Source organism: Sinocyclocheilus anshuiensis, unplaced genomic scaffold, assembly GCF_001515605.1.
Source record: "Sinocyclocheilus anshuiensis isolate Anshui unplaced genomic scaffold, SAMN03320099.WGS_v1.1 scaffold627, whole genome shotgun sequence".
NCBI classification, from domain to species: domain Eukaryota; kingdom Metazoa; phylum Chordata; class Actinopteri; order Cypriniformes; family Cyprinidae; genus Sinocyclocheilus; species Sinocyclocheilus anshuiensis.
This window is the reverse complement of record NW_015549703.1, coordinates 927,314-942,125: the sequence shown is the minus strand read 5'-3', so window position 1 is coordinate 942,125 and position 14,812 is coordinate 927,314. Positions and strand designations below refer to the sequence as shown.

At 35.8% G+C, this 14,812-nt stretch overlaps 1 protein-coding gene across 5 annotated transcripts in view; it reads right to left on the bottom strand.

The window, feature by feature from the left end:
- The window catches only part of LOC107660605 (BRCA1-associated RING domain protein 1-like), a 40,377-nt gene that overhangs the window by 19,691 nt on the left and 5,874 nt on the right, over nucleotides 1-14,812 (bottom strand). For 3 of the 5 annotated variants that reach the window (XM_016449959.1, XM_016449963.1, XM_016449960.1), the window contains 4 exons: nucleotides 14,335-14,398; nucleotides 12,221-13,239; nucleotides 10,190-10,270; nucleotides 577-749 (listed from right to left, as the gene is read on the bottom strand). In XM_016449959.1, the coding sequence (XP_016305445.1) occupies nucleotides 577-749; nucleotides 10,190-10,270; nucleotides 12,221-13,237 (1,271 nt within the window). In that variant the 5' untranslated portion in view covers nucleotides 13,238-13,239; nucleotides 14,335-14,398. The remainder of the gene's footprint in view (nucleotides 1-576; nucleotides 750-10,189; nucleotides 10,271-12,220; nucleotides 13,240-14,334; nucleotides 14,399-14,812) is intronic. The other 2 variants (XM_016449962.1, XM_016449961.1) reach the window with 1 other exon arrangement.

Genomic DNA, 14,812 nt, shown 5'->3' with positions numbered 1-14,812 from the left:
ATATACATAATATACATATATATATATATATATATACACACATATATATACACACACATATATATATATTATATATATATACACACATATATATACACACACATATATATATATATATATATATATATAATATATATATATATATACTCAAAACTTTTGACTGAATTTTACAAAAGACTTACATTTCAAATATATCCAGTTTCCACAAAAATACTAAGCAGCAAAAAGTGATAATAATAATAATAAAGTTTAAAATAATAAGAAACGGATTAAAAAAAACAATTGTTTTAAATTGTAATATTGTTTCTAAGTATTACTGTGTTTACTGAATTTTTGATCAAATAAATGCAGCCTCGGTGAGCATGAGATTTTTTTCAAAAACATTAAAAAAAAAAATCTAAACTTAAAATCTAAATGAAAAATTTTTGACATGTAGTGTTACAGTTATGCTGTACCAACCGGCCTGATTGGGTTTATTTTAAAATAAACCCAATAGTGTTGTTTAAAGAAATATCAATCTGATCTCCAACCAAACCTTCAGGTGATTGGTGAGAGAATGTAAGGTCAAGTACTCACAGGACACTTTGGGATGCGCCTCGTTCAACCAAAAGCTTGACCACCGCTATTTGACCGTTCCTCACGGCGTAGTGCAGTGGAGAGTCATTCTGATAGCCTGGAGTGTTCAACAGCGCCCCCTGCTGGAGCAGTTCCTCCACCACTCCCAAGTGACCCAGATTACAAGCCTCATGCTGCAAAAACAAAAACACAAATACAATACATAATTGCCTTAGTAGCAGATATAACAATGTTCTGTCATATCATGAAGGATTATAAGAGCAATAGCATTATTATAATAGCTTGGACCTAATAATTCCCCAGCATCAACAGCTCGACAAAGGCCTTTAAACTAGACCTGTGGAACTTATGACTGAGGGGAAATGCAGTTATATATTCACAGAGATTTTTCTTTAAGAAACTAAGAACATGTAGTGGTTCATTATTATTCAGTTGTTTCATAGAAGATTTATGATTCAGCTGTTAAGAATCCCCATTCCTAATTCTCAGTAGCCTACTGTAATGTGAAAGAAATAATGATACATTATTTAAACCGTAAAGTACATTTATAACATACAATTTCAAGCATAAGGAACCTGATCTAGGGTCACACTTGTAGGGGTCACTGAATATTTCTCAGTGTATGTTTTCTTATTAAAGTACATTTTTGCAGAGGCACAAACCATAGAGTCTTGGCTATAAAAAAAAAAAAAAAGTACAGTACCGGTACTGTTCAGGAAGGAAAGACACAGTTCACTGTAAACACACTGACCTTTCGTCTATATGAGGCAAGTATTGCCTATAACATTATATGGGGTAAGTTGTCACAACGAAACCTGCTATTAAAAAATTTACTGAAACATTGAAGCAACATTTAAACAGCGAAATAATTTGAAAAACAAAAATAATAATGTTACATAAAATTACCAAAACATTGTTTGGCCAACAAATACTGAAAATTATTAAAATGAACAAATTCATATCCTTTAACGTGTGACAACTTGCCACAACCTCACAAAAAACCTTGTTCTAAGTCCACAGTTCAAACTTTCAGCAAATATTGTGGTGTTCACCCAACAGTTTGCAAAAAAATATGATAATTTTAATTGTGATGATAGTTTAGAGCAGTGGTTCCCAAAGTGGGTGCCGCGTGACAACTGGCTAGGGGTGCCGCAGAATTTTTTCCAATTTAAATAACCTAAAATACCATCGTACCATATAACCTTTTACAGCATATATTTTAAAAATATACGGAGCCCCTAAAGGGACATGGTCAGTGGTTCTCAAATATTTTACAATGGCGTACCCCCTAGGGCATTTAGCCTAACATTCTTCTGAGTACCCCCACTTAGACCGCAGTCACACCTTTTCCATTAAGGGACAATTTGCCCCCTTAAATTGATTTACATGTGCATTTTTCCTGTTATAGAGGCAAAGTTTTTCTAGCCTTATTAATTGTATGTCATGTTTCATGTCATATTCTTCACATTTCATTAAGTGTATTATTAATATAATAAATAAAGCTAAAATCGCCTGTAGGTGGCGGCAAGTCACTGTCTAATGAGCAAGGCGAAGCATTCATTCATTCAGTAACAAAGCAAATGGTTGTAGTTATGAAAGGGTTATTAATCAGTTCCAATTATCAGTACTCTCAGAATCATTCAAAGCTGCAGATTCATTCACTAATGAAACACTGCTGTTGCTTGGAGAGGCACACCAGTTCTGTTGCGGATTTCGTTGGAACTATTATTTCCTTGTAAAATATAACAAACAATATTGACAATATTGTGTTTAAAATGTAGGCTACATTTAAAATGTAAAATGTACACTTAATATTGCCTTTTTTGTTGAACTGTTATATAAAATCAATGTCACATTTGCAGTCTTTTGGATATTCAGGGAAAACTGCATTCTCTTAGGTTTCAGAGCAAAATAAGAACGTAACAGAACTAAAATCGCCAGTAGGTGGCGGCCAGTCACTGTCTAATGAGCAAGGCGAAGCATTCATTCATTCAGTAACGAAGCAAATGGTTGTAGTTATGAAAGGGTTATTAATCAGTTCCAATTATCAGTACTCTCAGAATCATTCAAAGCTGCAGATTCATTCACTAATGAAACACTGCTGTTGCTTGGAGAGGCACACCAGTTCTGTTGCGGATTTCGTTGGAACTATTATTTCCTTGTAAAATATAACAAACAATATTGACAATGGTGTTTAAAATGTAGGCTACATTTAAAACGTAAAATGTACACTTAATATTGACTTTTTTGTTGAACTGTTATATAAAATCAATGTCACATTTGCAGTCTTTTGGATATTCAGGGAAAATTGCATTCTCATAGGTTTCAGAGCGAAATAAGAACGTAACAGTGCTCGCTTTATAAAATTTCTAATAATCTTTTATATGATTGAATCTTCAAACTGCTAACACTTTGCAGTTTCGAATTATGCCCTATTGTAAGTGACGGAGTATTTTATGTTTCAGCGATTTGATCGGGCCGGCGCCTCATGCGCATATATTCATTGCAAACGGCCTGTTCATTATTAAAATAAAACATAGAATCACCAATACAGATAAAATGTTACACAGTCAATTTAAATAATCTGTATTGTAGTCTGTGCCGTACAGCGTGCACTCCAGTGCGGCACATTTTTGTTCATTATGATTTTTTTCCCTTCGATATTGGAACGTACAAAGCCCAGTTAATTTAATTTAATAAATAATGGTTTAGCTTCAAATACATTGCGAATATGGAAACATTTGGATTTGTGCTGAATGAGAGCGGTATATGAGCCCATACTTTTTCGCTTTAAATTAGGTTTTGGCTTGTTTATAGCTATTCTGGGCTTGTCTGCTTTCCTGTGCATAATATGCTATATTTTATTAATAAACTGTGTACCATAATTTGGTTTTAGCCTTTACTGTCTTCGTCCATTAGCCTCCCTTAAGCGTTTTCTATAGCCCAACGGTTTTAAATGGGGGAGAAACGTTGCATTATGGCTATCTGCTTTACTGATAGTAATGCTATTAATGAGGTCATTAATATTACAATTGTTATTAGTATTAATAATATTTATTAGGCCTAATACCGAATTGGGCCTCCAGTGTCATACCGTCTTCGTCCATTAGCCTCCCTTAAGAGTTTTCTGTAGCTTAACGGTTATGGGGGAGAAATGTTGCATTATGGCTATCTGCTTTACTGATAGTAATGCTATTAATGAGGTCATTAATATTACAATTGTTATTAGTATTGATAGTATTTATTAGGCCTAATACCGAATTGGGCCTCCAGTGTCACTGTTATAGTAGCCTACATTAAGCCACATTAAGCGTTTTAGAATGTCCCAAAACCGTGCCTTAAACTATAAGCAAAGCTGACTGTATTTGAACTTGAGTCCAAATTTAAAATAAAACCGCTCCATTATGAACGTACGAGCTGTATGAACCACTAACTTACAAGCTGTAAAGTAAACAGGAAGTGTTTGTCCAAACTCAACTGGTTTTGCGAGAGAACGCAGAAGTTTTGCGAGGGAATGCAAAATATCTGTGCGAGAGAACGCAAAAGTTTTGCGAGGGAACGCAAATATCTTTGCAAGAGAACACAAAAGTTTTGCGAGGGAGCGCAAATATCTTTGCGAGAGAATGCAAACGTTTTGTGAGGGAACGCAAAGTTTCTCGAGGGAACGCAAAAGTTTTGCGAGAGAACGCAAAAAAAATTTCCTCCCACCCCGAAATTTTTTCCACCACCATGTCCCTTTAGGGGCTCCATAAAAATAGGCTATATCAAAACACCAACATACCCACCCATCTCCACCCCTAAACCTACCATCTCCACCCCCTAAATGTGGATCCAACCCCGCCCCCTGGATCTTTGTTCTGCAGTGAGGGGCTACTGCCAAACTGCACTGTTCTCAGGAGAGAATCGCCCCGTCCGCTCCGCTCAGCTCTGCCCTTTGTACTGGTGCGCGCTCAATTTGATATTTCACGCAGTGATTGACAGGACACGAAATTCGTGTTGCTGCTAATAGAAGGTGTTGACCGTTTTACCGGTGTGAAGCCGCAACACCAGTTATGTCACTTGCCCACCATCGTTTTGATTTTTTATAGTAATAAAAATCATTTAGTTTACTAAAATTAAAACTGAATGCGGCTGCTCAATGAAGCGTGCCGAATGACAGTCGCATCACAGATCAGATTTCATTTATCATGTGAGGAGAAGCTGACAAAGAAGAGTGAAGTGAGACAGACAAGACGATGGCAGAAGTGTTTCAAAACGACATGCAAAAGCGCCTGTTTTAAAAATATTTTGGATTTTGAAAAGCCTGTTGACTTCTCCCATTTTTCTAAGGTGATATTGGAAGTTTTTTTAAACATTCGTTTCTTATTTATTTGGTTCCACAGTTTTTGCTGATCTAAATTTATTTAAACTGCATATATTTTTTTTATTGTACATCAAGTATGCCGTGTTTCTAGGGCTGTGCAAAAAATCGAATGCGATTTTCATGACAAGCTACACAAAATCGCAGGCGATTCATTGCCGATTTTGAACGCGATTTTGTGTAGCTTGTCAGTGAACTACGGCTCTGTGTAGTAAATGCCGCTCCATCTGAATGCACGTGCTGGAGATTTACTTCTAATCACAGGAGCAGCTTTACTGATGAGATGCGCATGAAAATCACATTTGATTTTTTGCACAGCCCTACGTGTTCCCAATCTTTCTTATTCGTTTTGCTAATAAACATAGCGTTTCTTATTTATTTGGTTCCACAGTGTTTACTGATCTTCAGTTTTGTATAAGCTACCTAAACTTTGTGTAAGTTATTTGTTATTTTATATTAGGCATAATATGTTCTACGTTGTATTTTGTTGTTGCTTGAATTGAATTCAAGCCGAATTGCTGCTAATTTGAAAGTGAAAGTAAAATGTGCACGGTGCTTTTAAGCTATTTAAAAGCGAAGGAAAGTAAGGAAAAGAGGGAAAACTCAAATGAACTAAAAACAAACAACTGCTTGACGCAGAATTGGCGCTAATTTGAAAATGAAAGTAAAATGCGCAGGGCGCTTTTACAAGCTATTTAAAATAGAAGGAAAGCGAGGAAAAGAGGCAAAACTACCCCCCTCTCTTCCTCACTGTCACAACCCTAAATTTTACCCATCTATCTCAGAATGCGCCGTCAATGTGCTGTTGCCGTTTTTTTAAGTTATAAGGTCAGGTTTGAACAAATCAAATGAGAAACTAAAGAAAAAAACATTTTTTTTCTATTTTTTAAAGAGTTAAGTATCAATCTTTAAATGTGTTTTGTTCCAGTGATTCCCACATACAGTAAATGGTTCAAATCAGTCTGTTGACGTGTCATCCAGTTGTAAAAGACAGATGGTTCATTTGAATGGGTTGTTTCACCTCATATTATGTCTGTTGTGATGCATTCATAATAAATTCATGCTGCTGTTTATGCTTCATTTGTTGTTTGCTCATCTGGATTTAATTTCATATATGTATGTACACATGTACGTTTAGTTTAATTGGGTTGGGGTGCCATGGGAAAAAAAAAACCTACAAAGGGGTGCCATGCTTTCAAAACGTTTGGGAAACACTGGATTAGGGGTTTAAATGAGATTTACATTCAATAGTTTGACCTTTTATGGACTTCTATTAATAACTGAAATTTTCTAGGTTTCATATCCTGTTAAATCTGTTCAAATGGGATTACCTGTAAACCACATTCCCACAATATAAGACATAAATTGCCTTTATGATCACTAACGTTTGTACTTTCTCACTTGTAGTCATGCTAACACTTTTTTCTTTAAGTGTCTGTTAAAGCTATATAAGCCAAACAGAGATGATGACCTTGGATGATGCTGAGGAGTTATCATTTAGTTCAGTAAAAGAACAGACACTACAATTAAAAACTGAACGCGGCTGCTCAATGCAGCGTCAGTCGCATCAGTCGCATCACAGATCAGATTTCATTTATCATGTGAGGAGAAGCTGACAAAGAAGAGTGAGACAAGACGAGTGTGAAGCCACAACACCGGTTATGTCACTTGCCCACCGTGGCACCGCCCCCACAATCGTTTTGATTTTTTATAGTAATAAAAATCATTTAGTTCAGTTAGAGAACAGACACTACAATTAAAACTGAACGAGGCTGCTCAATGCAGCGTGCCGAACGAGTCGCATCACAGATCAGATTTCATTTATCATGTGAGGAGAAGCTGACACGAAGAGTGAGGTGAGACAGACAAGATGATGGTAGAAGAGTTTCAAAATTACATGCAAAAGCGCCTGTTTTACAAATATTTTGGATTTTGAAAAGCCTGTTGACTTCTGCTATTTATCTAAGGTGATATTGGAAGTTTTTTTTAAACATTCGTTTCTTATTTATTTGGTCCCACAGTGTTTGCGGATTTAAATGTATTTAAACTGTGTATTTTTTTTTTATTATTTTACATCAATGCCGTGTCTCCAATCTTTCTTATTCGTTTTGCTAATAAACATAGCGTTTCTTATTTATTTGGTTCCACAGTGTTTACTGATCTTCAGTTTTGTATAAGCTACCTAAACTTTGTGTAAGTTATTTGTTATTTTATATTAGGCATAATATGTTCTACGTTGTATTTTGTTGTTGCTTGAATTGAATTCAAGCCGAATTGCTGCTAATTTGAAAGTGAAAGTAAAATGTGCACGGTGCTTTTAAGCTATTTAAAAGCGAAGGAAAGTAAGGAAAAGAGGGAAAACTCAAATGAACTAAAAACAAACAACTGCTTGACGCAGAATTGGCGCTAATTTGAAAATGAAAGTAAAATGCGCAGGGCGCTTTTACAAGCTATTTAAAATGGAAGGAAAGCAAGGAAAAGAGGGAAAACTACCCCCCCCCTTTTCCTCACCGTCACAACCCTAAATTATACCCATCTATCTCAGAATGCGCCGTTAATGTGCTGTTGCCGTTTTTTTTTTAAGTTATAAGGTCAGGTTTGAATAAATCAAATGAGAAACTAAAGAAAAAATTTAATTTGAGTTGTTTATTATTATTTAAAGAGTTAAGTATCAATCTTTAAATGTGTTTTGTTCCAGTGATTCCCACATACAGTAAATGGTTCAAATCAGTCTGTTGACGTGTCATCCAGTTGTAATTTATTTTTTTTATTTTTTTTCCCTCTTTACCAGTATTTTACATTATTTCTCAACGTAATAATAAAATATTTACACTGATGTGACTTGTCTTTTTTTCTCTCAACAATGCAACTTTGAGGAAGGTGAAACTTTTTTCCAGAAAATACGGTAAAAATATGGATCCACTGATATTTAAACTCAACAATAATTATTTTCAAGTCATGGCCAAAAAGTCATAAATAGCAGATATTAAAAATTATTGTATTTATACTATTTCGTTAAAAAATGTTTTAAAAAAAAATGTTAAACTAAATTTAAACATTTTAAATGCTAATTAATTAATTAGTTAATTTAGGCATCACATTATTACAATTTTAGTATGAAAAATGTATAGTTATTTTGAAATTTGCTAATATTATATTTAACAGTTTTATTATATTTTAATTTTAAGTGAGCATTAGATGACAGAAAAACAGCATAAACAAAGCATGCACAATATATGCAATTATCAAATATCAGTCAATACAGACTACCAGGTTTAAAAAAAAATAACCAATATGGAACCAATGTATATTGTGTATTCCTACTGTACTTATCTACTTTAAAAGGGAGAACAAAACATTTTCCATGTCTTGAAACTCTATTTTAGCACAAACTGATGTTATTTTGCCAACATGCAGATATAAGTGAACACAAACCTTTATGGCAGCTAAATGCAGTGGCGTTTCTCCATTGTGGTTCCTCTTCATGTAAGCAGGATTCGCCTGTTTGTGTCTCACACTTGAAGATTTCCTCCCAAGGTCAGGGGTAGCTGGTGTGATTGGGTTCACATTCTGCTTCTCATTGGACTGTCTGGATGTTCTCAGACTCTGAGAGCAGTCTTCAGTTGAAGCAGTTCTTTCTCGAAATGATCTCTTCTTCCATCCTGAAGTTGTTCTGGGTTGTTTTGGCATTCTCTGTGGATCATCACTGTCCCGATCCTCTCTGGTTCTCTTACACACACTGGCAAGAGAAGGCTGAGGAGGCCCTGGAGTGTTTTCATTGGATTCTTGTGGGATATCAGTGACAGGCTCAACCTGTTGATCGTAACATGGTGAACAAAAGGCTGCAGAGCTTTGCTTCTCAGTGTCTTCAACTTCCAAATTGCTTGGGATGCTTTTTTGGGGACTGGGAATTTGATTCTGTTCTTGGTGGACAGCCTTATGAGTTTCCTCAGGCTGGCTGCGAGGGAAATGGAAAGAAACTCTCTTACTGGACCTCCTGTTGTCATCTCCAGAGCTCACTTTCTCGTCCTCTTCATTCTTGTTGTCTCTAGAACCTTCTTTTCCAAAGGCCCACTGCTGATTGATAGCCTCCAGCTTCAGCCTCTTACATTCTTGCATAGTCTGAGTCCATGTTTTAGGCCTTTGACCAACACGGGTTTGTTTGCAGGTTTGGCTGATCCTTTTTTTCTTTGCCGTTTTTTTTTTAAGTTATAAGGTCAGGTTTGAATAAATCAAATGAGAAACTAAAGAAAAAATTTAATTTGAGTTGTTTATTATTATTTAAAGAGTTAAGTATCAATCTTTAAATGTGTTTTGTTCCAATGATTCCCACATACAGTATATGGTTCAAATCAGTCTGTTGACATGTGTCATCCAGTTGTAAAAGACAGATGGTTCATTTGAATGGGTTGTTTCACCTCATATTATGTCTGTTGTGATGCATTCATAATAAATTCATGCTGCTGTTTATGCTTCATTTGTTGTTTGCTCATCTGGATTTAATTTCATATATGTACTCATGTGCGTTTAGTTTAATTGGGTTGGGGTGCCGTGGAAAAAAAAAAAAACACTACAAAGGGGTGCCATGCTTCCAAAAAGTTTGGGAACCACTGGTTTAGAGGACAGAATTGTAAAAATATACTTACTGTAATAAAATTAAACATCATAAAATATATTAGAAAAAAACAAACAATAAAATAAAATAAACTTAGAGTAGAAATTTTGACTCAAAACCTTATAGTTCTGAGATACAAGTTGTGACAACTTGTGCTCCGGTCATAATAGTAGTGCTTGTACTGAATTTATTTTATGCTGATTTATTTTATACCTTTCTTTGGAATTTTGTCACTTATAAAATACTGCACTGACAGTAAGTGTACAAGCTTATTCATGTGGCAAAAGATGCGAAATTTGCACTACTAGTGTTCATATTTCATTTTACCATTTCCGAGTGCAAAAAGCTACATTGATCTTACATTTCATCAGCTAAATAGAACACAAGACAGAGGATTTAAACAAATAAAAATATACAGGATAAAACATTTGAAAAATGATAAAGGTAAAATCTACAATAACCATTAGGACAGTTGCGTATTCGGTGAACATACAGTATTCTGTTAGGATAACATACATTACTGTACATACAAGGAAAAGCTTTCCAACCATTTTCAGCCCAGACAACCTCGAACAAAAGACAAGGCTGTTATGTGTACAAGATTCATGTTGGATTGTGTGTGAATTCTCTTCTCTCACCAGTGGTGTCCAGCCTGCATTGTCCTTCAGGTTGGGGTCGGCTCCCTGAGCAAGGAGCTTACGGACCTCCTCCACATCCCCCTGTACAGAAGACCAGGGTCAAAAGGTCTGTGGTAGCAGATATTGATCAATCAGACTCAAATACTGACCTAGCATCAATCATTAAGTGGTCAAAGTGACTCGCTGCTGGAATACTAACGAAGAACAGTCTCAGATACAAGCAAACCAGTACAGTAAAAAAAAAATTATTTAAACTGCTGGTAAATGACAATCAAATTGGTCACAAGGGCAGGAGGAACAAAATCATATAATGCAGCTATATAATGTGTATAGTTACAATAGCAATACAGAGGCTTATAGACTTTCCAGAATATTTCTCTTACACACACTGGCAAGAGAAGGCTGAGGAGGCCCTGGAGTGTTTTCATTGGATTCTTGTGGGATATCAGTGACAGGCTCAACCTGTTGATCGTAACATGGTGAACAAAAGGCTGCAGAGCTTTGCTTCTCAGTGTCTTCAACTTCCAAATTGCTTGGGATGCTTTTTTGGGGACTGGGAATTTGATTCTGTTCTTGGTGGACAGCCTTATGAGTTTCCTCAGGCTGGCTGCGAGGGAAATGGAAAGAAACTCTCTTACTGGACCTCCTGTTGTCATCTCCAGAGCTCACTTTCTCGTCCTCTTCATTCTTGTTGTCTCTAGAACCTTCTTTTCCAAAGGCCCACTGCTGATTGATAGCCTCCAGCTTCAGCCTCTTACATTCTTGCATAGTCTGAGTCCATGTTTTAGGCCTTTGACCAACACGGGTTTGTTTGCAGGTTTGGCTGATCCTTTTTTTCTTTATTTTCTTATTTGCCTTCCCACGTGGAGGGGAGGATGACCCAGACTCCTGGGAGGAAGAGGTGAAGTTGAAGACGGACAGGTCCTTGGAAGAAGGTGACATATCAGCTTTCTTTCCCTGGACTTCATTTGATTTGTTTGAGTCAGCAGGTTTCTCAATGCAACAGCGTACTTTACGACTCTTTGGGCTAAACCATATTTTGATGTTCTTCTTATTCTTAGGGATAAAGCTCTCATCCGACTTTATGGTATCGGTGACCATGCCTAAACAAAGAGAATCACATTTGACCATCAAATAAAAAGAAGTCATCTCAGAAAGCGAAACATAAAAAAAAGACATAAAAGGACATAATAACTTAAAAACATCTCTTCAAAAAAAACTAAAGAAAATATATATTTTAAAAAATTAACTGAATTTTAAGTCAAACTTTTAGGCGGTGTTACAGTGCTCAATAAATAAATAATAATATGACTTTCCAGAATATAAGTCACTTTTTTTTTTTTTTGGACTTGTTTTACCTTTTGGGTTTCAGTTTTTATATCTCCACCCATTCAACTTTTGTGCAGTTTGTGCTTGTTAAGCATGCCAAGTTTATTCATTTAGCGCATTTCCCACACTCCGGTAATTCAGTTTTGCTTTAAAAGTTGTTTATAATGAATGCCACTAGAATTTAGGTTTATTTTATACTTATATTTTTTATTCTTGTTTTGTATAACATTAAATTTGAAGGATTTTTGTGAAGCAAGGGGAACTAAAATACATGCATTTAGTGTTGAAATTAAACTTTTTTTCCAGAAAATATGGTAAAAAGAAATAGGGATCCACGAATATTTAAATTCTGGTTAATACCTATGAGACAATCATTATTTTCAAGTCATGGCCAAAAAGTGATAAATAGCAGATATTAAAAATTATCATATTTATACTATTTAGTTAAAAAAATAAAACTACAGTTAAACATTTTAAATGCTACAAGTTAATTTAGGCATCACAACATTACAATTTGCAGTATGGAAAATGTATATTTACTTTGAAATTTGCTAGTTTATATATAACAGCTTTATTAAATTGTTTTTAAATTTTAATTTTAAGTGAGCATTAAGTGATAACAAGGTAAAGACTGTCTTGAAACTATATTTTAGCACAAATTGATGTAATTTTGCCAACATGCGGATATAAGTGAACACAAACCTTTATGGCAGCTAAGTGCAGTGGCGTCTCTCCGTTGTGGTTCCTCTTCATGTACGAGGGATTTGCCTGTTTGTTTCTCACACTTGAAGACTTCTTCCCAAGGTCAGGGGTAGCTGGTGTGATTGGGTTCACATTCTGCTTCTCACTGGACTGTCTGGATGTTCTCAGACTCAGAGAGTGGTCTTCAGTTGAAGCAGTTTCTTCTCTAGATGATCTCTTCTTCCATCCTGAAGTTGTTCTGGGTTGTTTTGGCATTCTCTGTGGATCATCACTGTCCCGATCCTCTCTGGTTCTCTTACACACACTGGCAAGAGAAGGCTGAGGAGGCCCTGGAGTGTTTTCATTGGATTCTTGTGGGATATCAGTGACAGGCTCAACCTGTTGATCGTAACATGGTGAACAAAAGGCTGCAGAGCTTTGCTTCTCAGTGTCTTCAACTTCCAAATTGCTTGGGATGCTTTTTTGGGGACTGGGAATTTGATTCTGTTCTTGGTGGACAGCCTTATGAGTTTCCTCAGGCTGGCTGCGAGGGAAATGGAAAGAAACTCTCTTACTGGACCTCCTGTTGTCATCTCCAGAGCTCACTTTCTCGTCCTCTTCATTCTTGTTGTCTCTAGAACCTTCTTTTCCAAAGGCCCACTGCTGATTGATAGCCTCCAGCTTCAGCCTCTTACATTCTTGCATAGTCTGAGTCCATGTTTTAGGCCTTTGACCAACACGGGTTTGTTTGCAGGTTTGGCTGATCCTTTTTTTCTTTATTTTCTTATTTGCCTTCCCCCGTGGAGGGGAGGATGACCCAGACTCCTGGGAGGAAGAGGTGAAGTTGAAGACGGACAGGTCCTTGGAAGAAGGTGACATATCAGCTTTCTTTCCCTGGACTTCATTTGATTTGTTTGAGTCAGCAGGTTTCTCAATGCAACAGCGTACTTTACGACTCTTTGGGCTAAACCATATTTTGATGTTCTTCTTATTCTTAGGGATAAAGCTCTCATCCGACTTTATGGTATCGGTGACCATGCCTAAACAAAGAGAATCACATTTGACCATCAAATAAAAAGAAGTCATCTCAGAAAGCGAAACATAAAAAAAAGACATAAAAGGACATAATAACTTAAAAACATCTCTTCAAAAAAAACTAAAGAAAATATATATTTTAAAAAATTAACTGAATTTTAAGTCAAACTTTTAGGCGGTGTTACAGTGCTCAATAAATAAATAATAATATAATAAATAATAAATATTTAAACAATTAATTTAAGTAGAATATATATATATAAAATTATTATTATTTTTTTTTAAGATTTCTCCCTTGCATCATCTCAGACATACTTATTTGTCATTGCTTTAAAAAAAAAATCAGACCTTTAAAAGAACAGTGAAATTTGACATCATTTTAAGCAGTGGCTAAATGTCCCCTGCTGACATTAACCTTGTAATGATGACAGAGCTAAAGCAGAGTCTGGTGTGCAAAGGTGTAATGAGCACGTTTATTCGGTGGTTTTATCCGCTTCTCCTGCCTAGCTGTTGTCTTTGATGCTACAGCAGCACCAGCATGAGTGAACCAGCATGACCTCTCCACCAACTCAATCTCCTGTGCAGCGTTAAACGCCCTGACCCCTGGGGCACAGACCTGTCTGTCAGACAGCACATCTCTCTGCCATTGGCAACAGCACCCCGAGCTCGGAGAAAACTGCTAAAGCTACAATGGAAAATTATATTGCATAATTATAGTCATTATCAGTCTCAAAGTTCAGTTGAGGATTTGTGTTGAAAAAAAAGAGAACATCAATTGAAGTCCATAGCGTTCAGTACATTACATTAAGGGACATAATAATATACATGTATTAAAGTTATAATCAGGGTCGGTGCCAAAGTGGGCATTCATGGGCCATGCCCCCCCAAATGAGTTACTGTGCCTTCTCCACGCCCCTGAACATGAGCGAAATTCAAAAGTGAAAACCAAGCGCCATCGAAAGCAATTGCACACGCTTTCAGCATGATTTCGGCAGCTGCAGGCCTGCCCTAGAAAAATAAACGTGCCAAATTTATGTGCTGTGGCGCAATCTCTGGTTATAATTGGTACTTGATGCCATGATGCAAAAGACTTGGTTTACTTGAGGACTCTGAGGGGTTCAGGAGGGACTCCAGTTTGCACCAGCATGGGGTCCTGAACAAGATCTACAGGACAGACCACATACATACTTGATTATACACATTTTAGGGCTAGGTGATATAGTAAGGGAGAAAAAAATAATGACAAAAATTCATATTTATAGAAATGTATACATAAAATACACAAGAATATTTATTTGTTTGCTTGGGGGTCTGAATACTTTCCGTACCCACTGTATATATATATATATATATATATATACACACACACAATTTTTTTTTTAATAAATTATATTTTTAATATAAATGTTTATTCTCATTTAAATATATAGATGCATTAAAAATAATTAATAATAAATAAATAATAATATATGATGTAATTAAGAAACTATATGGCTTTTGAAAGTGAAAGATTATATATTAAATATAGATTATTTTTAATACATACAAAATATATAATATATAATATAAATGAAACAT